Below are 26,675 nucleotides of genomic sequence, written 5' to 3' on the forward strand. Positions count from 1 at the left end.
GCTCACGTGACACTGTCCTTACAGTGTTGTTATTCACGTCTGCTGGGGCTCCACTCGCTGCAACCTTGCCACCTGCGGTCTGCCAGCACCAAGGCCAGCAGGTTCGAACCATTAATGTGCTTTAACACGAACATCCGGCAAGCATCTCGTTCAGTAACGTCATGTGTGACGTAACTTCCGTTCGATATGTGCAGCAGGTAAGTCAGCGTGTGGCGTCCTTTGGACAGCGCGGTACACCACGAGGTCTACACAGAAAGAAATCGTCGTCGCAATCATAACATCTTCGTCATTGTCGATGTCATCATCATGCTATCATTTAGTCGTCGTTGTCTTCATAGTCATCAAGCTGTCTCTCGCGTAGACAACTGATGTCAACCGAACAGCGCAACAAACTTAAGATTTATCAGGTGCAAAGTACGTGACACTGAGAGTGTAGACATGGCGACAAACCTTCAGAATGTTGCTCTGCTGAAGTCTGATGGCAAGCCAGGGGTAGACAAGTGTTATGTGTCGCTCAGCTGAAGGAAAGACTGTAACATCTTCCTTCAGAACATCCAAAGATACCTGGAAAATTATTCCAGAACTTTTTCAAGTGCCACCCAAAAGATGCTCAAAGCTTTGACCTATCAGTCCCAGTCGTCTTGCAGCTGAATGTAAAATATCGAAACTCCATTAAAGGCATTCATTTATTCGTTTTAATGAATTTATTCATTTACCCATCGTCCGTCAAGAGGTGGTATGAGTACTGTCCCATGGTGCTGGTTCCAATCTAGGAAAATGAAAGCAGGAAAAAGTTTTAAAATGCAAAACTAAGATCTCAATGAATGTGGTATGATTGTGGACGAGCTAAATGAGATGAATAGGCTTGTATTTTCTAATCTGTTCTCTATCTAAAAAAAAACAAACAAAAAACAACAAAGGATCATTGTTCCTTCTGATATCCCTCTTTCTCATGCATTAATCCCTCTCGCCGAATTTAACTTATGTTTTTATCATCAAATGTTATCTCACAAAATATATCATTTTTTAAAAAAGTTTAAAATCCTAAGATTCACTTTTTTATGTTTACTAGAATGTCGAAGTTATCATTCTGAGAGATGCCAGGCCGGTTGTTCCATCTCTCACCGAGTTGAAGAATAAAGCTGCGAACGCTCGCCTGGGAAATCCTACACCGGTCACGCCATACATCCGGGCACTAGAACCAAAAGTCGTGGCACTTACACAAACATCTGCTTTCATCTTCTTCATTCAGCTTAAAGGATTAGTATGATGCGATTAGCTTTTTAATTTCTGGGCAAAGCGCTGTACAGTATGGAGGGTTTGCAAGTAATGAACGCTCTGTCGTACTCGAGATGCACACCAACAAATATCACTAGTGATATACACTAGTGTTGAACATTATAGAGCGGTTTTGTTCTTAAAACTTTCTGTATACGAACTTGTAGATTAATTTTCACGATTTGTTTTTAATCATAGTATTTCCTCTGCAGGTGCAGTGCCTATGGGTTTAGTCCTGTACCATAGTAGTTTTATATAAAACAAAAGGTTGATGGTTCACGAGCCAGCTCGGTCTGTGCCACCCTCTTTACTTTTATTTATTTATTTTGTACACACAGGGCCTTGCCTGGTGTTTGTTGTTAAAGCTGTGCTGATGCTGATGGATTTTTCAGCTGTCGTCAAAGATCTTCGAAATGTGACAACAATCATGTTCTTCCACGCCATGCTTTTCTTGTACCTGTGACCTCACAGAAAGCAGGACTGGATGATCGGAGGCTGTCATCGATGACGAAGCTGATAACAGTGATAATGTGTCACGTGGAACAAACAGCAATGTCGAAGACATGAGTATCGTTGAAGAATGTATTGGTGACAACACACACTTATATACACATGCATGCTTCTAACTCAGATGAGGAGAGGGGTAAGATGGTTTCTGTTACACAACCTGGAGTGATCCACACTAAGGTTTCAGTTCAATGGAAGAAACTCACCAGCCATATTCAGTAGCGTCAAATGCGTTTGGGAGTGACACACCGGGAAAGGATATGTAGAGTCCGTGTGGAGTAGCCATAAACCTGGAACAACAGATGGACGGTCACCTGTGATCCTGCAAGTCTCTCTCTCTCATTCACTCACACACTGTCGCTCTGCGTGTCTCTCTGTCTCTCTCTCTCACATCATCATCATCATCTTCGTTCAGTCACCACCATGTTGGAGATCACTCACCTTTCTGTGATGTCATGGTTGAAGGTGAGCCAGGTGTGGGCTAGACTTATGCTGTTCACCACAAGAAGATCTTCGATGATGATGCCCAGTAGGTCTGTCAAATAAAATAGGAACTTCTGGTAGTCTTTCTTCGTGGTTCATTGCATCTTAAAATCAATCTCTCTCTCTCTCACTCTCTCTCACACACACACACACTGACACGTTGGCAGAATCAAGATGCTGGAGACTCCAATCACTGTGTTCTAATGTTAAAAGAATTTGCAAGATTGCTACCAGCAAAACTGACACTTGTATCTCTCCTCTAAAGAAAGATCGGGTTCTAACATTTAGAACAGTAAGCTCTCATCTGTATTGTATGGGCTATAAGTATATGCTACTTCACAACATAAATAGAAACTGTATATATTCTAATACTACACTATGAATTTGTCAGACTTTTCACGTACGCATATATATTTTCCCAGCGTTCTCCTATGTTTGTAGTTCTCACTCTCATCAAATTATTATTTTAAGTCCTGCACACAGAACTATCGCAGATGTCCCAGGGTTGACCACATACTTTTCCTGACTTTCGGTGGGACATAGCCGTCTTCAGAAAGGAAGTCTGTCATGGCTGTGACATCCTGGTGTGTCTCCCGACTGTACTTGTACAACTCAGGTTCTGTGAACACGCTCGGGGCAAACTGCACATCGCGAGCCACCCACACAGGTCATCGAAGCAAACAGGAAACGAGGAAGACAAGATGAAATGAGATGAAAGACGCCAAGACAATATCAAAGATTAACTGATAAAAAATATTATTTGAAAAGGACAAAAACAGGACGGAATAAATTATTTCCGAGAAACGAAATTCTAAATAACATTCATAAAGTAGATATTTGTAAACTTGTCTTCACAATTACCAGAATTTGTTGTAACAGTCAATGGCAATGAGGAGTTCAACGGAGGGCAGTGCTTTGTATGAAAAGTGTGTGACGTGTTCTTTGCTTCGGTCTAGAAAAAAAAATCGAGATTTTCGCTGTGTTGAGTTGCATCTCACCTTGACCGTGACTTTGTTGCGATACCGGATGTCGTCGACAGTGACACACAGGTCAGCAGCCGTGTCATTGACGAACAGGTGATTGTGGTATATGAAGATATCCGACAGAGCCCCCAGGTGCATGTCCTGCTTGTTGCCGACGAAACAAAAGGTTATGGATTGTGAACCTCATCCAATTTCTATGCGAAGCTGTTTAGAAGAGAGAAGGTGAGCACGTCTCTGTGTTCTCTCTATTTTAAACATGTGTGTGTGTGTGCGCGGGCGTGTTTGCTGTATACACAGTTTCATAACGAATATTTAACATAATTTAAAATAATGCAATAAAAAGACCCCTGAACGGCTGATATAAAATTGTTCTTTAAAAATGCAATCTTAAAATTGTTTCAAGAAAAGATTTTTTTCGGATCCGGCTTCGTCGTTACGAAATAATGGTTTGTGCGCCATGAAAGATCTGCACCGTCACAGCGACGTAAAAATCACGTAGATTGTTGGAACGACGTTTGCAGAAAAAAAAACTTACGTCAGAATCTGGCTCTAGCAGCGACTTCTCGTTCTCGAATATGGCGAGAACAATCACGTAATCAGAGGGGATGAGCCGGGTGAAGAGGATAGTGGCTGGGATGCGCTCCGCGGAGCTCAGGTCAAGGCCGCTTTTGTACGTTGACCGTCCAGGAGCCACCTGCTCGCGTCATGGACAAGGTGAGAGTATTGTAGTATCAGTAAAGTTTTTTGTCCTTTTCCGTCCGTTTTGCAGAATAAATAAAAATATTAAGATATGCTTCCCAAAAAAGTAATGCAATATTAAGCGATTGTCCTAGAAAAGTGTAATAAAATAATCAGCTATATTCATAGAACAAGTAATAAATATTAAGCGATGTTCCTAAGCGATGAATAGTTTTCTTCAAAGCGAAACATCTGGAAAGAAAGTTCGAGAAAAAAACGAAGAAAAAAAAAGCCAGTAAAGGAAATGATGACGACCCACCTTCGTGTCAAATGTCATGACAGACGAATTCGCCGCCAGAATGGCAGCTCGTTGCTCCGGGGTGAAGGAAGGTTCCAGAAAGTCCATGGTGGTGAAGACAGGGTCGGTGGCCGTCTTGTGAGAAGGGATGTCCAGTTTGGGGTGCACAAGCACCAAGCCTCGATCTCGCTCCACCAGAAAGCTGTAGCTGTGCACCCCCCACTGAAAGGATGTGACGTCACTGAACATGGACGCCATAGACGCCTCGACAGCTGCGACTCCGTAGAGCTTGGGCAACGTGTCGTTGAAGACTTGCACGGCGTATGTTAAGATGAGACCTATATTCAGGTCCAAAACTCACTTTCACAGAAGTAAGGATCATCTTGCTCCAAACCATCTTCCCTACCAACCAGTTCCGTCCATCCACACATCCACCCACACATCTAGTCGTTAATCCATTCTATTCCTTCCTTTACTCATCCATCTATCAACCCATTCTTCCATGTTACACGATTCTTTTTTCCTCTCTTCCTACTCCCTTGTCAATCCATTTCACTCTGTCCTCACCTGTGTTTTGATCCATGTAAGGAGAACTGCGAGAATGCGGTCAAGGCTACTGAAAATGTCTTCTGGGGGGAAAACGGTGTAAAATTTGGCGACTTTGTCAGCGAACCCAAACCCTACATTATCCGGAATCTCTTTGAGCCACCACGCAAATTCCACGGGACGACGATGTGAGCTCTGAATGAAATAAAAGACAATTAATGAAACGAGATATCTATACGGATTTTTTTTGGGGGGAGGTGGATTTTGGGGATGAATCAAGAAGGAAGGAAAGACACACAAACTGCAGCAAAGGTTTACCTGCCAACTAGTCCTGGCGCTGGTCCAGTTGCTGCGCTCGACAAGCTGGCGGAACACCGTCACATCGTAACGAGTGAAGCCGGCGAGCGGTTTGATGACGTGGACGAGATGAAAAACACTGCGATCCTGCGGACATGGTAGTCAGAACATCGTGAACATTAAGGCTAGTTATGTGCCGTGACGTTCAGACGTGTGTGACTAAGGCTAGCTATGAGTCGTAGGTGACGTTCAGACTGTCCTGTAAATAAGACTAGTTACGTGACTAGTACGTCAATAAAGCTAGTTACGTTCCATGAGGCTGATGCTCAAACTCAGTTCAGTAGCTCGGAGATCTTTCCCCTGACAATCGCTAGCAGCGAGCTGCTCACTGACCAACTTTAACGAATAATGACGATGAGAGGATTTGTAAACAACAAAATAATACTTACCATACTCTTCTTGCCTTTGTCAACGACATCCAAAATGGTCGTTTGTTCTACGTTTGACATCATTCCATTAGTCATCAGAATAATGACATTCTTAGCGTCTGTCCTGTTCTAAATATGTAAATAAATATATAATCTGGAATGATCGCCCATGCGTGTATATTCGGAAACGAACAGATAAAAATTTGTGCATGCATCTGTACATTCAGAAACTTTCCTAAACATGCAAGACAAAATGAAATTATCTTAAGGAACACGTTGTGTCTATCTGAGGGGTGTATGCCTCTGCATATTTATGTATGTTTTCTTATGATTTGAAGTAAGTCAGCAATCGAAAAATATATATATGATAGAGAAGGCATATAGCGGGTCAACATATGTTTGTGTAGGTGCATGTACAGTTAACAGAGAATGAAATAAAATGTTTCATTGTGACTATTCTACATTAGATAAACTATAATGTGTCATCTGTACCTGCTCCCTAATCGTGGTTCTAAATAGATTGTAGGCCACCTCAAGTCCTTTGGAAAAATTGCTCGCTCCTGCACACACACACGCATGCGCACGCGCACGCACGAACAGACACACACACACACACACAGACGTTATTGTGACTGACAAGCACATCCACCTGTACTGTCAACTGTTAACAATGAATATAATAACATCAAAGCGTTTGACAAATTAGTCGCCGAGAGTTACGGAGAGTCTAGCTGTCTAGTTGCCTAGCGACATCACCCAAATGACGTAATTATCTATAAATAACGAATTACAAAGATGAAGGCGACTTACCTTTCGGCACGGTGTTGTCCAGAAATGTCCACATCACCTGTGCGTTTCGTTTCGTTGCCGCGAGGAGCCGATCACCTGCATCCAGGGGGAGTGAACACAGACTGGTTGGTCAAGACGATGACACTGACCTGGACGACCAAGAAGAGATGGCGACAATGGGCTGTTATCCCGTTTAGATGAAACTATAATCAGTCTCAGTTCAAACAGAGACACCTCACAGATGGTCTATCTTTGAAATTGGCGGATTCTTGTTTCATCTGGTCTGTCAGTCTCTCCCCGCTTCTCTGTGTCTCTCTCTCTCTGACCCACACACACACACCTGTATGTTATCTGCATTGTTGATTTTCCTTTCCATCTAAACTTTGCATTTATTTTGTTTATGTCTTCCAGAAGGGGTGGCTGTAGGCTCGTGGCAGCCCTGTGCAGGTCCGCAGTTTACACATGCCTTTGGCCCCCCAAGGACAGGCGGACTTATATCCTCAACATCATCATCAGTTTTGAGTGAAAAAAGAAAGATAGAAAAAAAAATAGAGGAGAAGAACGTCAGGTGACCACCACTACCCTGTCCATCGCCACCAGTTCGTTGACCACCCTTTTCGCAGCCTCCTTCGCCATCAACCAGTGCTGGACTGGAGCTTGATCGCTGCTGCTGACGGCGGTGTGCAACATGTGGTTTCCTGCATCCAGCAGCAGAACGAGGTTGAGTCGCTGCTGCAGCACTTTCTCCATCATCCATCGCCTGGACAGAGTATGAGGTGGGTCAGTCACTTAGCCAGCCAGTCTTTGGCGAATAAGAGCTAAACAGTAAATTTTTTTAGCACGATTTTTTTTTATTTCTCGTCTGTCAACCGAAACCCAAACAGTGCCCTCCCTCACACGTTCTCTCTCTCTATCTCTGTCCCACGTCGAGCGCCACCTGGGTTGTAATATCATGGCGGTCGCGAGGAACTTCGGTCACGTTGACACGTACACACGTGAGCTGACCTGTGGATTTTTTTGTTGTGCATGTGTCAGCGTGAAAGCAGGACTTTCTTTCTTCTTTTTTTTCCATTCTTCAACATTATTTTGGGAATAAAGTGCACACCACTCTTCGCCTAAGTGACGAAAATGCACCTTGCACACATGCACATCGTTTAGTGCACTTTGTCAAAGGTGAAGGGTAAGGGTCATCCCAACAATTGGCAGACAAATGTTTGTGCTGGCTCAAACTCATCCCAGATGCTTGATTTTCAAGATCGCTGACGACATGGTTTGTTTTGATGGGCGTGGCTAGAACTGTGTTGCCTCCGCCCTCTGCTGTACACAGAAGTCGCTGTCTCATGGGGCACCAAGTCCTTCAAACCCATCAGGAGCGGGAAGTAGGTAAACAAAAATCCGTTTACTTATATCGTGTATCTTGATTATTTTTAGCTGTAATAAGCTGTAGTCGCGTGTTTAATTTGCCTATCAGTACAGTGACAGGAGGAAGAGACAGCAGGAAGGCCATCTGTAGTACATCTGTGATTCGCGAAGTGGAATAACCTTTCACCTTTTTCACTACCGCTAGCTCTCTACGTCATTTAATGAACGCTTCGCTTAAGGCATATGACGTAAGCATTGTCCCGCGTCAAAGCACGAACACCACGAACTCCATGGATGGACTTTCTGGCAGTTGTGCCCGAAGACATTCATTACTGTATTCGATCAGTCTGTGGTTTTACTTACATCGTCAAGGGGCTGACAGAGTTGCCGTTATGGTCGCAGTGACGGTTCTTGCTAGGGAATTGGACAAAGTGGCCATCAAGGGAAGCCACGTACTGCCAAAGCAAGGCTGTGTTGTTTTCATAATTTTTCTGAAAACAATAACAAGGTCTCTCTCACACACACACACAGATAGAAAGAGAGAGAGAGGGAGGGAGAGAGAAGCGAGGGTTAGTCTTTGCCTCGCGACAAAATACTACACATCAAAAAAAAAAAGAAGCGTTTTCACGTCCGTAGTTACAAAGCTGTGTCCTCAGATATTGCTTTACCCATGAGGCTACAATTATAAGGAAAGATGCCCTGGAGTAAAGTATCTTATAATATCTAAACATTTGTACCACAAATTCCACTAAAATACGAGGAATGGTACCTTCATGAGATGGAAAGCGCCGTCTGCCCTGAGCCGAAAGACTTGACTTGCAGTTTCTGGAGTCTGTCCCCAGCACTCCCTGCTAATGTTCACCTCCTCCCGATACCTCCCTTGATACCTGTAAATGGGTGGAGGTCCATCGCAGCACTTGTACTGAAGTCTCGGCGGAGAGTGGTCCGTTGCGTTGTGGATATTTTTTTCAAATTCTCTTTTCAGGCCTTGGAGGGCTTGCAAGACCCCTGAATATCTGGGGAAAGTAACAGGTATGGTAGAATTTCTGATGCACCCTACCAAAAAAGAAAAAGAAACAGACAAACAAACAGAAACCAGAGCAATAAGAACATAAAAACGCAAACAAAGCAAACTAAAAATACATGAACGCAAGAAAGAGACCAAAGACACGGACAAAATGTTGGGAGCGTAGAGAGAATGTGACGGATGGCTCCTAATCTTACATACCTCGCAACAAACAGACGGACAGACATCTGTAACGTGTCTATCAAGGGACTTGCTGAAGTGACGATGAATCCGATATTTCTGGCGAACAACGTGAAGGTGATGTTGGTGATGTTGGACGTGTTGGATGTGCAATGACAGGTCAGCAACCACTTACCTTTCGTCAACTGCAGACACGAGGCCTTTCAGCATGTCTTTAAACCTTTCTATTCCTCCAACCCCTTTCTCCTTCCCAACGCCAGCGCTCGACAAAGCGATTCTTGTGAACAGGTAGGCCGTGTTTTCTTTCTGGAGAGCGTAGTTCGTGATCTTCAGAAAGTTCTGTTCAAAGGCGGGAAGAGTTCGGTGGGTGAGGTCGCTCACGTTGAAAACAAAGACGCCGTTGACGCCGACAATTGATGACTGCAACGTTGCCATGGACACCAGACACAGCAGTGACGAGTTCACAGCCTTGGACCATGGCGATGACTGGAGCCACATACCGATCTAGAGGAACTCTCAAAAAAACTTTCAGTAGAAGACAATCGCTGGACGGGAAACAATCACTAACAGGAAAGAATAATAAGGTAGTAACAGCGACAACGATCTCTGATTCCTTCTTTCGCGTTACCATGGAAAACAATTGTTTCACCTAATGACGTTTCTACGTCTATAGAAAATCGGGCCCACCACCTGTGTGTTATATATATATATCCTCCGCTGACAGACAGCAACTGAAGCAGTCATCTGACCATCATTCAGCACTGTGCTGCCACATGTAATATAAAGTCCGTGGTGCTAATGATGTCTTGCTCGCCCCTCCTTCGTCAACCACCTGTCCCTCCTCTCCACCCATTGGCCAACAGGACTGTCGATGGAGATTTTTGCTGTATGGACTCTTCTACTCTCAGAATTACGTTGAACGGAGGGTAGAATATTAAGTTTAGCACATGACGACGTTGTGGTGAACTGTAGTGCAAATTTATTATTAGAAAATGTTTTTAATTAATTAAATAATAGAATAGGAATTCCCAAAATCCGAGCAAAAAAAAAGAGTTTTGTTAACAATCACTAAAATTTGAACATTACAGTTCTCTTGCACCTTTTTAAAAAATTCAAGCTTCATTCATTGTTTCCCATGAAGTCATGAAAGTTGGCTGCAAATGAGGCGTTAACACATTCTCACAGCATTTCCTTTGGCTGCGTCCTACAAGTTAAAATTGTTCTAAGATAAATTAATAAAATATCCAAACATTTTAAAGCAAACTAATCAAAGCTTCAATTATTTTTAACTAGCGAAAATCGCTGAGTTTAATTTCTCAGTTGAGCCTATAGAATTCTTGCAGGAAATATTGCATTCAATCGATTTCTTAAGCGAACACGGTTATGCATTTCCAAACTTTACCGAGAAGTGCAGAAAACTGGAAGCTCAGAGCGCTGAACAGCATCAACGAAACACTCAAAGCACAAACTTATATCCCCGTCCATGCTCAAAGAAAAAACAACATAGAAAACATTTGTAAAAACTAGCTGCGTTCTGGTAATATAGGGCAACCACTGAAGATTTAAGGGTGAAGACACATTTCCGAAAAACTCCAGAAAAAATGGTACTGATATCAGTGAATATTAATCGGTTAAATTATATTAAACAGTAAAAATGTGTTCGTCACTTGAGTTTATTCACTGCAACTCAGTTCGCCAGAATCGAAATCCAGCCAATAGATCATGTTACTTCGCACTTCCGTTTAGCAGAAAACATATTATATACGACAGCAAAAAAAAAAAAGAAAAAAAAAAAAAAGAAGAGAAAAACACAGGTAATACAAACACGAAGATTTAATGCTGATGTCCAAATTGAAATATAAACAAAACTTAGAAACAAACTCAAGGATAGATGTTTCCCTTATAGCCTCTTATAGGAGACAAATTTGAAATTATTAATTAAAAGGCGATATAGGCAAAAGAAAAACCAAAGACACGGATGCGAATAAATGTGCGGTAATCAGATTTTTAAATACAAGAGAGACATTGATCGACTTTTTAGAGGAAAGCGGGACTTTTATGAGCAATTAAGCGGGTCACTTGTCATGTGCATGTCCGCTGCATGGTACGTACTATACAGACACGCTACACACGCTCGTGGTCACAACAGGGTCACAGGGAAACCATCCAGACTTTGGTTGTCAGTGAATGACTTTTTGAAACAATAGATAAAGAAGGCTTGCAAGCAATTAAGGTTTCGTGTTTTCCCAATCCGATTACTGTGTTTTCTTATACGATACATATTGTCAACGACATTGATCGTTGTACCTCGTACGTTACTTTAGTTTCGTAATTTCAATGTCGATTCACTTTGTAGACATATAACTTCTGCGAAACTGGATACCAATAAACTGCGCATTAATCCCATTTAATTAAAAGCAGCTTTATCATGGGGAAAATCTTTGAAACCAACACTTAACAAGCCAATACGTTTTAAAAACTTGTTTAATATACATATGGGATCTTTCGTATATGATAACGCAATAATTCCTGGGATAAAGCATATAGTTTAGCAAAACGTTACACGAATATTCCACTTAAGGACTAATCTAGCTTATCTATATTATTTTTTATAGCTTCTTTGAATTATTTGCTTGGATTTCATTTTTAGAGGAACGTAAAATAAATCCTGACTCTGCACAAGAAACAACTATGGCGGACGGCGATGCGGACCAGGTGAGGTTTGAGGCATTCGTTGTTTCTCCTTATCGTCTCTTTATAGTTCCTTCACAAAAAGATCATACTAATATGAAATCAAACAGCCTAATTTGGAAGGATGTAGTGCCATTAGATAACTGCCATTGTTTTACACTCTGCAAATAAATGAATTGTGCTGAGGTGATAATTGGTAGTACATGTTATGGTATTTAGTAACTTTAAAGCGGTCTGTTGTTTGCAGGCTGTTCCGGCGCAAACGGTAGAAGAGCCGCTGGATCTGATACGCCTCAGCCTTGATGAGCGTATTTATGTGAAGATGAGGAATGACAGAGAATTGAAAGGGAGACTTCATGTAAGGCCATGAGTTTTGCTATCTTTATGCTTAAATATGACTCTTCAATTTTTTATCTTGACATAAACTTTCAAAGACAGTATGGATCAGTAAGTTTAAGGCTACTTTATGTCTTTGAAGATTTCCCCGAAGAGACAGTGACTTACGGAAATTGACATCTCATGAAAAATTTAATTGGCTGACAAGGGATTAATTGCCAGAGATGAGGGTTGGACAATGTCTGCAGTGAATATTTTTGCAGTCATTATTGTTAATTTATGCAGTCACTATTTGAACATGGTCCTTTTGTCTCTGTGTAGGCATATGATCAACATCTAAACATGGTTCTTGGGGATGTGGAAGAGACAGTCACTACAGTTGAGATTGATGAAGAGACTTATGAAGAAATCTACAAAGTAAGTCTTTGTCTGTTTCTTTATATTGGGATGGATTTTGCTTACGACTTGAATTATTGTTGCATTCAGACATTGAATTTTGTTATGCTGACATTTATTTAACCCTTTTGTTCCCACTGTAGACCACGACTATATTATTGTATACAGAAGTTGTCAGGATGTAACAGGATTCCTACTCTGACAACCAGTCAGGAAAAGAAACCTTCAGTTGCATTTAAAATTTATGTATTAGTTTATGCCAATATAAAATTCTGCAAAGTTAGGACATCTGGAGGCTGAGATGAATGTGGGGGCCAAATTGAGAATACTTCTTATTAGTTTTCATCCCCAGTGAAGCATAGGGCAATCGAAAATGCTATAACACTTCATTTAGTCCACAAATTAGAGCAAAATGATGTTAGACAGTAACATTGATCCATGCTACAAATCCCATGCCATTTTGTGATGTGGATGATTTTTAGAGTTATGTTTCAAATGAAAATTGTCAATTTCTATTTTCAGTCGACAAAAAGAAACATCCCTATGTTGTTTGTGCGTGGAGATGGAGTTATTCTTGTCTCACCACCAATGAGAACAGCATCATAATCCATGACATCGGATCATCGTCTTGTTTCATCAGTTGTTTGATTACTATAGCATCACTCTCATGATGATCACACTGTGTCCCATGCTGTTATGCCCTTAAATGTGAAACAGTGGCAGTTCTGCTGCTGATTTAAAAAAAAAATTCTTTTTGGAATTATTCTTTCATCATTGATTGTAAAGCATTTCATGCTCTTAATGTACATCGTAATTTTTTTTATTGCCCATTTTCAGGTGTCTTTTGTAGGCCAATGTTCAGTCATTGGTAGATCAATGTGCATTACTGATAGTAGTCAAAAATTATTTCCAGTCATATAATCTAACATTTTATCTAGATTGGTTTTCAAGTCCCAAGGATTTCATTAATTTCAGCAAAGTTCTTTTTTACCTGTTATTTATAGTACAAGAAGGAGAATTTGTACATCTTTGCATTGAACATTATAGTTGCACATAAATCACATGAATTTGCTGCTGAGGTTATGTGTATGAATTTTGTCACCAGAATGAACCTAAAATTCATGTTATTTCTATGTTAAATTTTGAATTGGTGGTTACAAACCCCATTTCAATAAACTTTGACTGTTGGGGTCATAGCTAATTTCTGAGCAGCTTCTGTTCACCTCAGACTTTGTAATAGTGTAATGGGCTAGTTGCACAAGACATTTCTAAATTTAATCTTGTTTTCTTTTGCCAATATAAAATTGGTTGAGACATTGTGTTTTAACCAAGAAAAAAACTTGGAAAACTGTACTTAAAACACTGCTAAAAGGCTTAGGTAACAAACGTAAGCAGCCGGGGAGTGATTTTAAAAAATCCTTTTCATTTTACGTTTGTAAGTTTCTATTTGCTTATTTATAATTATTTTAAGGTTTAGAAGTGGGTTGTGCAATTAGCTCCAAGCTATTAAAGATTTGTAGGAGTGGCAAAATGCGAAAAAAGAAATTTTTGCAACAGGGTCTGTTTTCGGTTGATTTATATTTCATTTTTACAGGACAACAGTCAAACAGTCCAATCTGATCAATATGTTGTAGATGCTAAACACTAACATGAAACCAACTATTTTGCCCAAGCAGCAAAGCCCCCAAAGTAAACAGTTACAGAGTTCCACTGAATTCATTGCACTTGCAATGCACCTTGACCCCTTGTAATCATTAGTCATCATTTATTTATCATCAGTTCATGCTTGAATAAAGTTGTCTGTCTTACAATTCCTCTGATCAAGTGGTACAAACTAAAAATTCACACCAGGAAATTATACGAAGCTCTGAGGTTACTCGTCTGCACTTGTATAGTGTGTCTAAAGTAACATACCTAAATGAAAGGCTGCCGATCTGTGGCATTCTAAGCTGTAAAGTAAGCATTACAATGCATGAAACAAGGATGCATTCAAAGAAACTTTCACCTTTTGCTCCTTCAAGCAGATGCCAGCTACTAAGTCATGGTACAATGATGCCAACTACATAATACAGCTAATGTTCTAGGGTTGGAATTTTGTTTTATTTTTACATTTTTCTTTAAAAAAAAACCACAAATGCTGTTGGGACCTCACTATTCCACGATGGCACAGGTGCTACAGACTTACAAACTCTTCCCACCATTGATGCTATAACTAATACCTGTCCAAAAATTTTAAACTGTTCCATGAATGGTAAATAAACAAAAGGAATTTTTATGAAAGACATGGAATAATTTCTGTTTCAATACAACAACACTAACACTGATCTGAGCCACTCTAGCTGTCGCTCGGCTTGTTAGCAAACAGAACTGTGTTCAATCAAAACATCTGGAAAAATTTACTCTGGCCTTAATGAAATACAAACACTAATTTTTGTCTTGATACACACTCATTTTCCTTTGCCTTCTTACAAAAATTCACATGCTGTGGGCATGGATATTACAATCATCTTCAAATATATACATAAAAAGACATTCGCTGAATTTTCAAGACAATTCTTCATGGCAGCACAGTGTAACAAGAAAACCAACTGCAAGATTTACATAGATATGTCCTTGATATATATATCTATAAAGCCTCCCCAGGAAACAGAATATCACTTCTACTCACGTAAAGTACATCATGCTCAACCTGTTGAGAGTCTACAACATGAAACATACTTTTCTCAGCATACACACAAATAAAATAAGCTCTGGGATCATAATGCTTACCAAAACAAAACAGGTATTTCTATTTTGTTAAAATGTAGTTACAATAATATCATGAATGCTTGGGTGATCTAAAAATGTGGTTATAAAACTTGGCACTTTTAACACTTGCATCCATTCATGTTTTACCATATCAAAAGTTATGAATGTTTCCAAGCATGGTGAAAACATACTCTGTCTCTTCTGGCTAAAATACAAGTTGACCTGCCACACCAGGTTGTCTATATAAGAAAATTACTGCAGACATTTTAGAAACTACTCTCATATTAACTGTAAGAATGACATCAGATTACATTCATTGTAAGGCCACTGCAGGAAGGGCTCAGAATCAACATACTGGGTCTGGGAATCAACATACTGGGTCTAGCTATTGGCTATGGTCAGATGTGACATTAGCTTTTTTAACTGCAGTCAGTATTAAGCTGTAAGAGAGACTGAGTAGTTATATGATTTGAATGATGGTGAATAAATTAGTGTAAGACTGAATAGACACTGCATCCAATAAGGAATTACTCAAAAATGACCAAATTCAACATTCCTCACCCCAGATCCCCCAATTTAAACAAATTATTCAACTTTTACACAGCCTTTCAATAAGTCAATTCTTTCCACTGGTGATTTTCAATTTTAAAAATCCATGCTTTTCACATCAAATACAGATCAAACGAGTTATCTTCTTCTGAAGGTGGTTTGCTTGTAATCAGAAATATGTGAGAGTAAAGCTATACAATGAACTCTATAAATGAAGGGGAATAGCAGAACAAACTGATTAGTTAAGATTTTTCATCTGTCCAATGTTGCGCAAAGTCACAAAGTCGAGAATGCAAAAAAAATCTGAAAGACCAGATATGCTACTGGATGGGAAAATTTCCAACGGGAAAAAAGATGTCATTCTTACAATGCGGTAAATTTGTCTAGTAAATCACCTAGAACAGAAAACAAATGTGTCTGCAGTTAAAACACTACAGAATAATACCAATCCTACAAGGTCAACTATTCATTCAGTCTCCATGGCAAGAACAGATGGACACAAAGATGGACAAGCAACACATGATGAACGTCTCCCACAACTTCACCTGCGTATATTGATGCTTGCAGGAGATAACAAAGATGATGATGATGCACAGACTTCATATGTCCAGATTAAAATAAGAGGACATGGAAATATCTGTGTACAATAGCCCTGATTGTTTCCCTCAACTCTGACTGTGTGGTTCTTAAGCAAAATAGAAAATAACAATCTGTCTCTGAGGGTTATTTACAATCTTCACTTTATGCACCAATTTCATCATGTTTAAGTGCATTGTGCACAGCCTGCAAAGTCTACACCCAACAAAAGTCAGCATAAGCAGTAGATATTTCTCACTCTCCCCCTCTCCCACCACCAAGAAGTTTTAAGTGGAGACCACTGATGAAGGGACATCACTCAATCATCGAGTGGGATGAGATCCACTAGGTTACCCTTGGGCTGGGTCATATTCTCAGGAAAGAAAGTCACTAGCTTGTCAAACAACTCAGTGCGGTGGCCAAAGTGCTCAGGTGTCTCACCTGCAATGACAAAAATGCTGACAGCATTACTAAATGCACAAGCTGTCTTCACACAAAATATTTTTTTGAGTGTTGAAACCAGACTTAAGTAAATGTAACAAAATGTCACCTTTTCACCTTGAGCTGAGGAATGAGAACAGAAAGGAAAAAGATGAAAGATGAATAACGGTGAAAGAATGACAAAGATTACTTGCCTTCATGCGTTTCAGAATCTTCTTTAATTGGGTCTTTAAACAAGTAAGTCGTCAGCTGCTGAAACTGGTGAGAAAAAAGTTCAACACTCCAATATTTTATACTGTCATTTCTTCCATCATCTCCAACATTTGCCATTCATCTCTATATTTGAATCTTATTAACTCTTGTCATCTCCAACATTTGTCATCCATCTGTATATTAGTATATTGCCTGGCTGACTATGTCACATATCAATGATCATGAGCATATAAATTAAAGAATCTACAGGCCATCAAAATCTTACCAGCAAAGTCTAAAGGAAAACATATCCCTGAGATACACTTCTAAAAATAAAAAATGCAAGCTAGTAACCCAAAATAACAAAAACTTAGCATTGTCTGCATGTTTTCTGATATCACAATGATGCAACACACACTAGGAGGTCCTCACCTCCTGCGCCTCCTTGTCATTGCCATGGTCAACCACTTTTGCAACATCATTTTGCAAATATTTCATTGCTGCATGCTGATCAGTGGAAGCCATCTCTATGAAATGGTATTTCCGTATAAGATAGTGGCATTTCCGCAGCAGAAAGTCTGGAGATGGACGGTACAGCTATGAAAAGAAAAACAAATGTTTGAAACAAGTTTGTTGCTTGGAATGTCAGATATTTTATCTACGCTATACACATTTGTTTTGCAAACTTCATGGTAACAACAAAGTGAGCATGAAGACAAGCAACAGGCAGAGTCTGTTTACATCCAGGGGCCATAGTTATGAAGTGGGAGTAAGTTGTTTCCCCAAAGCAAAATGCAAAATTTAAGGAGAAGCATCAAGTTTCTAAAGTTATAAAGTGGTGTCCAGACCCTGCAGACACTAATTCATGTTTTTTTTTACATTTTGCTTCTTAGGACACCTTTGTGACCACTTTATAGCTACAGCTCTAGAGGTAAAATATCTGTGGGGTCTGAATGCTGCTTTATAACTTTGTAAACAAGACACTCATCCTTGAGTTCTCCATATTACCACAAGGCAATGACTTACCTTTGCTTAATAACTACTGCCCCAAGTGCAAACTGATGCCTTATCTGTCTCTCTGAACTACCTGATAACCTACTTAAAATATTACATTTATGCTGCACTAACACATGACTACATTTAAACAATCTCTGAAAACATGCATAAATGCTAAAATTCATTGAACAGAGGGCAAAAGTATGACTATTTACTTGCAGTGACCAAAAGTCATCGAGTCGCATCTTTGGCAAACTGTCTTTCCCAGGGTTTCCTCCGAATAAATAATGCACCTGTTAATTAAATCATGCTTACATTTTTAATTGTCTCAACCAGTTCACTGCAGAAATAATTATCAATTCTCTTTTCTTTACATTAACTTGCAGTCTGATTTCAAGTCCACATTTTAACCCTCAGATTTTATCAATTCCAGATATGATGCCCATAACATTTTACTAGCATAAACCTGTATTTCAGTTAAGTACCTATTATCATCTACAGAGATTACCAAGATAGTACATAAAAACTGACCTTTTTGATGTGATCATAAACTAACTGATGAGCAAAACGAGGGACTGGCTCAATGTGTTGCATTTTCACCCAGTACTGTTGACCTGTGTTCTCATTCTTGTATATGCATGCCCTAATTGAACAAAAATTATTCAACTCCTGAATCTCAGTAAGCCTCATGTGACAAGTGTTCACATGCTTTAAAAATAAAATTTATTTAAGTGTACTTGTCAAATGCCTTACAGATATGCATGTTACACTTTTTTTTAAATATGACTGATTGAGATACAAGGTACTTGTGCTAACACATAAAAAGACTGTACATAATTTTGCTCTTTTCACTTGAAAAGCCAAAAACATAAATTGATTTATAAAACCACCATAAAGAGCACCAAATTTAACTTCTATGTTAGTTTTATTTTCAAAATTAAGGGGTTTAAATAATTTGATAGTAACATATAGTATCCTCGTTGTATATGTGCTATAGCATATGCATATAGATAAAACTGTAAAAAATGTTGAGATTAACACACACACTCTCTCTCACAACACAAACTAAAACTAATACCATTTATCCTTGTTGATATCATAGACCCAGAAAGAATTCTTCACATTGTCCCGTTTGTCTTTATCTCTGCTGAGACCCTGGACAACAAACATTTGATAAACAGCTCTCAATACACACAAGGTTTAACAATTTTTAAATGTTGAAGTACACTCACATCTTCAGCCAGTTTCATGCCCTATATTCCTGTTGAGACTTTCAAAATCTCAAGAGATAAAAATCAGTTCAAAAACATCACAATCTCAAATTTCGAGAAATATATTTATAACATGCTGTTTTTTCACCACCATCATAAGTGAATTACATACTTTAATAATATACTGATCATTTATATTTCTGTATTGCATAAATTTTCTTAGACTGAAAGGAAATATAACTAATAAATTGGACCTCTACTTTGGAAAAAAAAATGACATCTGAAAGCAAGCCATACCGATAACACATGAATTTCATTCAAGTCTGGATCAAGTGTTGCTCTCTGTGTAAAACCTACCAAAATAGAATGCATTTTAACACATAGAAAAATCAAGAATTTATCTTTTTAAAAATAATGCTTTATTTTACCAAGATTATAAGGATGTGAAAAGTGAACATGTAACTGCTAATCTGTCTCACATATCAGTAACAATGTAACTTTTAGTACAACAACTGAAGAAGGCTAAGTTAAAGATAAATATTTTGAATCTTGTCTTCTCTATATTATTTTTAACCTTTATGTTTCATTTTAACCTACATGTTTAGTGTACTGAAATATGTTTTCAAAACTAATACATAATTAAAGCTGAACTTAATAGAATGTGCATTTAAACAGATTTACTCTCGATGTTATGCTTAAAGGGGTTCTTGACCCTTAAAAGACATTTAACAGATTTTTTTTAAAAAAAAACTATCACTATAAATTTCTCATTGATAAAATACTTTTGCAGTACAAAATGGTCACTCTTTCCTTAAATCAATTATATGTTTTATTTTTAATGTATCTAATGCACAAAATGCAGTAATAATACTTTAATCAATAAACAGACCAGATTTAATACAAATACTTCAAATCTAAGCAACTTTACAACTTTACAGATGATTAAAAATTATTCATTTTAAATGATATCATCTTCATTAAACTGTAGCTTACTGAAGACTGAATCTGACATCTGGTAACACATTCACGCTTCCTCTCTTTTGCCATTAATTTTTTTTCCTCAACAGAAAAGACGCTTAACAAACTGTAAACCATAGGGCATCAATTCTATTTTTGAATACAGAAGTTTCTTTCCTTGAATGGTCAATCAATCTTTAGTAAAAATACTGTGTGTCCTACTTGAGTTACAAAACATCATGATTGTGTCAAAACTGCAATCAACTCTAAGAGGAGTGGTTGGAACAAATACACTGTGAATTCTTTCCTTCAAAACACTTATCAATCATCGCCATTATACTTCTCATTGTAATAAGTCACCTGCTTGACATCCTTCTTTGTCAGACACCATCATGACAGTTCCAGTGTCGACATGATAACCAAGGAAGTCACTCAAATATTCCTTTGATCTCTGGCCAGCGAAAATGTATAGAATTCTCTTTTTCTGAGAAAAACAGAAATATATGTACTCATAATATGTTGCTTTTATATATTTTTACATATATTTAATAAAAGAATTTTTAAATAAACACAAATTTTTAGAAGGAAAAATAGCAAGGGACAAGAAAATCCATTTCTGATCTAAAGTTTTTACTTATTTATCCAACCATCTACAGTATTCCAATACTATATGATGAAAAATCATGAGAAAGATTCAAAAGAAAGCCCTTTAATGGGAAAGAGAAGACCAGCCTGCTAGAAAAGCACACATTTCTCAAGTGACAGTGCCTCCAACAGAAAATCATCACCTCACTGAAAGGTCTAATGTTTCTCTATTAGGCATTTCCAAACTTTCAGCGATCATTTTGTTCTCCTCCATCTGTGTAGCCTGACTCACCGGATGAAAAAGCATTGAGTGCCCAATGCGTGACTTGAGTTCTGGACAGTCACAGCGAAGCTGAGTCCAAGTGTTGGTGGGTACATGAAATGAGTACAAGCCGCTGAACAGGGGCTCCTGGCTTCTCTCCCCTTCACTCCTGACAACAGCATCAAGATTGAAAATACTCCATGTAGTTTTGTCTCATGGTCACAAAACATGAAGTAAAAACTGTGGTCAGCCAAAAAAAGAGATCACACAGGAGGAACCGGAAGTAGGAAATAAAATTTAGCAATGCCCTAAAAACTTTTGTTTTCTCTGGTACATCTTTATATCTTAACTTGCTATGATACAATGACAAGCACAACGGAGATTTTCCTGAAATGCAAATAATAAATATTTTGCAAGATGTTGTACTGCTTTAGCATATTTTTAAGCCATGAAAACCCTAATTACAGTCTCCTTATTAAATGGCAACCCGCAAATGGAAACTTGTGTATTAAGATTTAAATTAGAAAATTGTTTACATGAACAATACTATTCAGCTGTGTTCAACCAGCCAGTACTACCTGCTGAGGACTCTCCCTCCAAAGACATAGATTGTCTGCTGCTCAACATCCATTGCCATTTGATGATCAAAAATAAGCTGTGGGCCACCCATAGCACATGTGTCTTCTGTGATCAATGTCCACTGCCCGGATTTGATGTCATACATATAAAAATCACTCTGTAATAAAGATATATTACTCGTAATAAGTATTCTGGTGTCATACAAAGTCTGCAACTGAGCTATTTACCTCTCTGAAATATGCCTGATGGAATGGAATCATTTAAACATTGATAAAACCAACAGTAACACAAAATTCAGTATGTGTTCAGACGCAGTGGGAGAAAATGGGAGGAAGTAACACAGTAAGATTATTTGTGCATAAACTTCAAGTCTAATATAGTGGCTTTGAGAGTAATCAGCTTTGATTTCTCATTCTTTGAACAAAACATTACCTTTAAAAGCACAATAATTAGTACTTGAATCCATATCCTAATGACGACAATTATCTGCTGTATATATTTTATTTACTGAGAATAAAGTTGACATCATAAATACGCATCAGATGCAACATCATCAAAACTTTCATCAATGAAATCTTCATTACTCTCTTGATCTTCAACAATAGCAACTGCAATCATTGCTTCCTAAAGGAAGATTGAATTCTTCTTTTCTACATAAGACAAGCCATGCCAGTCTACGTAGATGACCCTACTAAGAGTGGTGTTCTTGATAACTGGGGACTAACTTTAAGCATGTCTGGAGTGCGCATGGATGGGTCCAGGTACCGCCCAAGTGTGAACATCTGCTTGTGATTATAATCAAGGCAAACTTTGTGGCACGATCTTGCTGATGGCCCACCCTGGAGAGGACAGAGAGAGTAAAACATGAGCAACTATAACCTCCCTGACAAACTAAATCTTGTTTTATTGCATGCATGTTGTGAATACGAATGGTTTATTTTGTAAGGGTTTTGGGCCTGTTTTAAAAAATTAGCATACAACATATTACAGGGAAAATTTAGTACAAATAGATGAAAAAAAATGTGAAGTCGCCTTCACATGTGACATGGGCTTTAACCGATTTGAACATATTTTGAATGTATTTATGTAATTTTCCACATTTACCAATGCATGTTGTGAGAGAGAGACAGTGTGTGTAAAATCCATTGTTTCTCATATTCTTTTAAAAATAATTAAAGACATGATTTTTCTGTTTCATCATCACTTATGTAACTAACTGCCAAGTAACCAGGCAACAGCACCAGTAAAATCAGTGAATAAACTGAATCAGAGAAAGCACATTAAACTGAATCAGAGAAAAAGAAGTTTGTACACCCACTGGTGATTACAAGAAAACAAAAATTGTCAAAAGACAACCTCTTCTTCTGTGTTTTTGGAGATACATGTCCATTCTCGAGAAGTCACCTGGTATGTCCAGAGGTCAGCAAGGTCATGATTGCCATCCCAGCCACCAAACAGATAGATTGTTTCTGGAAAAAAAAATACGGCATAAAAGATCCCAACACAAAAAATTGTATCAAGGGATCATAATGAGGATTATTATCACTAAAAGTAACATGCTTTTAATGTGCACATCTGCACAAATTTATCGTCAGCAGCAGCAACAAGAAAAATAACAAGAAAACCTTAAGAAAACCCTACATACTGTCATTAATGGCTTAGTCTATATTACCAACCAGTATATACATCAATACACATCTGATGCCCCCCTCTCATTCCTGGACGATTATCTGCATAGCCATCTGTGTCTGCAATGAAAAAGTAGTAAGACATATAGGACAGTCAGTTCAACAAAACGGGTTTTAGAAAAGATTGTCACCCTTTAATTAATTCTAATTCAGCAATGTTACACATTTCTTAAAAAGTAAAGTGTTGCTGCTGATGATAGAGGTTACTCTTGTGTTAAAAATAGCAGTACCAAAAAAGTGCAATATACTTATAAAATAATGAATTAAGGACAGTTTTTCCAGATACATCTTGAATTAAAATGTGTAAAATATATATACTTGTCTAATTAGGGCTTGGAATGGTACAGCCTATAAAGGGAAGCACATCCATATTGGAAAGAATCAGGTTTTAGACATTCAAAACTGCATAAAATATTCAGACAACAGAGGTCATTTGTAAAGCAAGTTCAGTCACAGAGAATGAATTTCTTAAATGTACTCAGAAATGCTGGCACCAACCAATACAAGTGCAACAAGATATCAAAAGAGAGATTGTCATTATACAAAACATGTCAATAATCTCAAAGAACTTAAAGATTACTGTTTGAGGAAACTGGTTCAATAGGTGTCCACTTGGGCCTATAATCCTGTTGGCTGATGTACTGGTCAAACAAACCTTCTGCACAAACATACAAATCCATGCATCACTCGTACTAATCTGACCTTTATTTATCATGAATGTATTGCATGCTAATCTGACTTACAATCATTTTTAAGGAAAGCAAATGGCGATTAGGATTCACAAAAAAAAAACCTTTACTCTTACAGCCTAACAAACAATAATATTTAGTCACTTTTTCGCTTTTATATTTTTCTCTTTCCTTTTCCCTTGCAGACATTGTCTATGACTAGAATAATGCGTGTTTCAACCTCACATTTGATTTTTATAGTTGTTTTGCCCTACCTTCACACACTCTCGAGACAACTTTCTCACATCCTTCAAAGTCTCCATTTATTACCTGCAGACAGACATACAGATAAAATATTATTAATAATTAATAATATACAAAAAAGTGTTGACAATAAAGCTCGACTGCGAACACAGCATTTAAATGAACTTTAGATAAGCAATTTTGAAATCAATTCTTTTCAGAAATAGAAGCTTACCATAAAATCGAAAGAATCTTACCAGTAAATCATGCAGTTCTGTAAGAACTGGATGTTCCAAAGAAACTTTAGTTTTCTTTTTAAGTGCCTCAAATGCCTCAATGTAATGGCGCTGTCGAAAGTGTTTTAAACACAGACGAATAGCTTCCCTTTCTCGGTACTGTAAGAAGCAAAACATTTCAAGTTTATGTAAACTGAAAAATACTGAAAGAAAGAAAAAAACTATAAAGACAATAAGTATTTACATTAAAAAAAAATCTTGGCCAAACTCTGATTTCTAGTATGTTCTAGAATTATGTTTAAGTAATAGCACAGCATTATGGAATGGTAAAGTGACTTACTGCTATCAGAACAGCTGGACAGCCATCAAGTGACCATGCATATAACCTAGCAAAAGGCCAAAATAGCGAAAATTCATGGTAAGCAAACACTTACTGTATTGTACCAGTTCATGCAAGGTTTGACAATGTTCCAGTCATCATCACCATGAAGCTCCACATACCAGATGCTGAAGTTGAAGCTGGGTCCCCAGGCTTGAAGAGGCACTGAACAAGATATTATTATTCATTAATGATAAAAAAAACCAGTGATATGTTTTAACATAAGAAAGTAGCAGCAGAAATATCTCAACATGTTAAAAATATTTTTGCAACTTCCTCAAATTTATAGACATATTTTAAATTGGGACTTTGTATTGAAATATCTTGCATGGAATTTTTCTGTGTAATTTTTTGACACTCCTAATGAGGACTAGAAGAAGAAGAGTGATAGTTTCTAGGGTAGCAGTGATGGCTGCATCCCTTCAGTGCTCCCACTTGTGTAACAAACAGCTACATCAAAAGCCCTAATGGTGCTCACTTCCAAAGGAAGGGTAGATTGGTAGAAAGAATCAGTGAAAGACGGAATCAAACTTACCAATTTTAACAAAACGACAAGGAAAATTGTTGCCATCAATTTCATTTCGCAGAGCAAATGTCTCAGGTATGTGATCATTCTTAAGTCCACTGCAAAGTATTTATGGACTTAGTTTTGAAGATTCTTGTTCAAATTAAAGATAACTGAAGAAACCATAGCTGATCACACAAGAGTCAAAAAGAGCTCACAAAATATTAACTAAAACCTGGTTAAAAACAACTGCGGGCTTTATATTTCCATCATTCCATATGGCTTTGTATAGTTATGTGGGCATGTTGTGTTGTGTGTGCCCATGTTAGGGGAAGATCGAGTATGTGTGTCATTCCTTGTAAAGTGCCATGTGCTTGTCCATAGGCCTGGGATATGATGCTATATAACTTTATTATGATTATTATTAAATGCATTAGAGAGTATCATGAAATTAATATACAGGATGTTATGAAGACAGCACAAATGTGAAATATTAGGCTACTCCTTGTAAATTGCAGTAATATATAAGTATTAATAAAAGCTACTATTCTTCAATCTACTTTTTTTAGACACAAATAAATAAGGCCAATTTTGGGTTTTTAATAAAAAAGATCTTTGTCTTAAGATTTTTTCCAAACCCAAATCTAAAATCTTTAAGCCGAAAATTGGCAGTTTAGCTAAGCTATAGTATGGAAATTCTGATTTACTAATTTGAACCTATGGAGACAGAAACTATAATAACTTTATTTTAGTAGCATAAATCTGCATCTGTGATATTTTGCCAATGCTACAAACTTAAGTAGAAGCAACGCTGATACCTGTCCAGCAGTTCTATCATGTGTTCTTCTGTCAATCCTCCAAAAACTTTGAACTTCTTGAGATTGCATACATGTATATTTTCATATTTTCCAAAGGTTATGCTGTCTACAATAGCTGGTCGATGAAGTTTCAGTATCAGATACTGCCAACATAGTTAAAAAACTTGTCAATAAATAAGGAATCGGTGACTGTTAACACACACATATACATCATATTACTAATACTAGGAAGACATATAATATTATTAGATTATAGTATTCACCAACATGCATTTAGGCAACAATCTAAAAAATATCTAAAAGAGACCACTACTACTGTACTAATTAATACCACAATACTACAAGCAGTTGTGAAAGGGAATTTGTAGATCAATTTTACTTTTTATAATTTTACATTTATCTTTTCCTAGCATGACAATGACACAAAACACACTGCATACAGGCTTCAGTTGAACAAAATAACCTGGTCTGATTGATTGGTGTGATTTAATGAATGACAACTTAGTTAAACATTCATAGTTATATATTACATTATCATCGAACAGCATACCATTACAAATGATGGCATGAAAAAATCCCTCTAGGCCTAGTCTCTGTTGACCATGCTTATTCTTAATAGTTTTTTTCTACTGCTCTTTTGACCAGATCTGTGGCAGCTGGTGTAGGGCTGGCAATGTATCTACACCTTTCATACCCATTACCTAAATTATTTTTGAAAGCATTCAGAAATAAACCTTCACAGCATGAGCAGGCACTGTACTCC

General features: G+C 37.9%; 3 protein-coding genes across 7 annotated transcripts in view; 1 reads left to right on the forward strand and 2 right to left on the reverse strand.

Annotated features, from left to right (window-relative positions):
* Window positions 1–9,804, reverse strand: LOC112571945. Of its 5 annotated transcripts, none has more exons than XM_025251368.1 (19): window positions 9,032–9,692; window positions 8,419–8,665; window positions 8,013–8,140; window positions 6,870–7,047; window positions 6,309–6,436; window positions 5,991–6,058; window positions 5,520–5,627; window positions 5,092–5,217; window positions 4,795–4,968; window positions 4,249–4,565; window positions 3,787–3,945; window positions 3,267–3,392; window positions 2,786–2,909; window positions 2,227–2,320; window positions 1,992–2,075; window positions 1,625–1,735; window positions 1,126–1,195; window positions 717–769; window positions 1–564 (listed from the first exon to the last, which is right to left on the reverse strand). In XM_025251368.1, the coding sequence occupies exons 9-19, from the start codon at window positions 4,808–4,810 to the stop codon at window positions 546–548; spliced, it is 1,173 nt and encodes a 390-aa protein (XP_025107153.1). In that variant the 5' UTR covers window positions 4,811–4,968; window positions 5,092–5,217; window positions 5,520–5,627; window positions 5,991–6,058; window positions 6,309–6,436; window positions 6,870–7,047; window positions 8,013–8,140; window positions 8,419–8,665; window positions 9,032–9,692; the 3' UTR covers window positions 1–545. The 5 variants fall into 5 exon arrangements, 3 of the variants coding, with proteins under 3 accessions (XP_025107153.1, XP_025107154.1, XP_025107155.1); XM_025251369.1 differs by having other exon boundaries at window positions 8,419–8,705; XR_003100925.1 differs by lacking the exon at window positions 1–564 and having other exon boundaries at window positions 726–769; window positions 1,625–1,742.
* LOC112571948 (U6 snRNA-associated Sm-like protein LSm3) lies at window positions 7,044–14,090 on the forward strand. The gene is made up of 6 exons (XM_025251373.1): window positions 7,044–7,063; window positions 7,543–7,670; window positions 11,507–11,571; window positions 11,795–11,905; window positions 12,205–12,300; window positions 12,802–14,090. The coding sequence occupies exons 1-6, from the start codon at window positions 7,059–7,061 to the stop codon at window positions 12,883–12,885; spliced, it is 489 nt and encodes a 162-aa protein (XP_025107158.1). The 5' UTR covers window positions 7,044–7,058; the 3' UTR covers window positions 12,886–14,090.
* LOC112571943 (muskelin-like) overlaps window positions 13,839–26,675 on the reverse strand; it is a 14,440-nt gene continuing 1,603 nt past the window's right edge. Inside the window, exons 3-21 of the mRNA XM_025251365.1 lie at window positions 25,913–26,055; window positions 25,125–25,213; window positions 24,645–24,754; window positions 24,232–24,369; window positions 24,007–24,061; window positions 23,644–23,721; window positions 23,052–23,123; window positions 22,732–22,844; window positions 22,101–22,214; window positions 21,375–21,532; window positions 20,827–20,965; window positions 20,310–20,433; window positions 19,290–19,345; window positions 18,860–18,936; window positions 18,313–18,424; window positions 17,997–18,074; window positions 17,218–17,382; window positions 16,788–16,851; window positions 13,839–16,593 (exon numbers count right to left, since the gene is read on the reverse strand). Of these exons, the coding sequence (XP_025107150.1) occupies window positions 16,472–16,593; window positions 16,788–16,851; window positions 17,218–17,382; window positions 17,997–18,074; window positions 18,313–18,424; window positions 18,860–18,936; window positions 19,290–19,345; window positions 20,310–20,433; window positions 20,827–20,965; window positions 21,375–21,532; window positions 22,101–22,214; window positions 22,732–22,844; window positions 23,052–23,123; window positions 23,644–23,721; window positions 24,007–24,061; window positions 24,232–24,369; window positions 24,645–24,754; window positions 25,125–25,213; window positions 25,913–26,055 (2,007 nt within the window). The 3' untranslated portion in view covers window positions 13,839–16,471. The remainder of the gene's footprint in view (window positions 16,594–16,787; window positions 16,852–17,217; window positions 17,383–17,996; window positions 18,075–18,312; window positions 18,425–18,859; window positions 18,937–19,289; window positions 19,346–20,309; window positions 20,434–20,826; window positions 20,966–21,374; window positions 21,533–22,100; window positions 22,215–22,731; window positions 22,845–23,051; window positions 23,124–23,643; window positions 23,722–24,006; window positions 24,062–24,231; window positions 24,370–24,644; window positions 24,755–25,124; window positions 25,214–25,912; window positions 26,056–26,675) is intronic.

Source organism: Pomacea canaliculata, linkage group LG9 (assembly GCF_003073045.1).
Source record: "Pomacea canaliculata isolate SZHN2017 linkage group LG9, ASM307304v1, whole genome shotgun sequence".
NCBI classification, from domain to species: domain Eukaryota; kingdom Metazoa; phylum Mollusca; class Gastropoda; order Architaenioglossa; family Ampullariidae; genus Pomacea; species Pomacea canaliculata.

Coding starts and splice junctions, on each gene's coding strand:
- LOC112571948 (XM_025251373.1), top strand. Junction 11,572..11,794: donor CGGACGGCGATGCGGACCAG/GTGAGGTTTGAG, acceptor TGTTGTTTGCAG/GCTGTTCCGGCGCAAACGGT. Junction 12,301..12,801: donor CTTATGAAGAAATCTACAAA/GTAAGTCTTTGT, acceptor TTCTATTTTCAG/TCGACAAAAAGAAACATCCC.
- LOC112571945 (XM_025251368.1), bottom strand. Junction 2,321..2,785: donor CCCACCGAAAGTCAGGAAAA/GTATGTGGTCAA, acceptor TTTATTTGACAG/ACCTACTGGGCATCATCATC. Junction 2,076..2,226: donor AACCATGACATCACAGAAAG/GTGAGTGATCTC, acceptor CTGTTGTTCCAG/GTTTATGGCTACTCCACACG.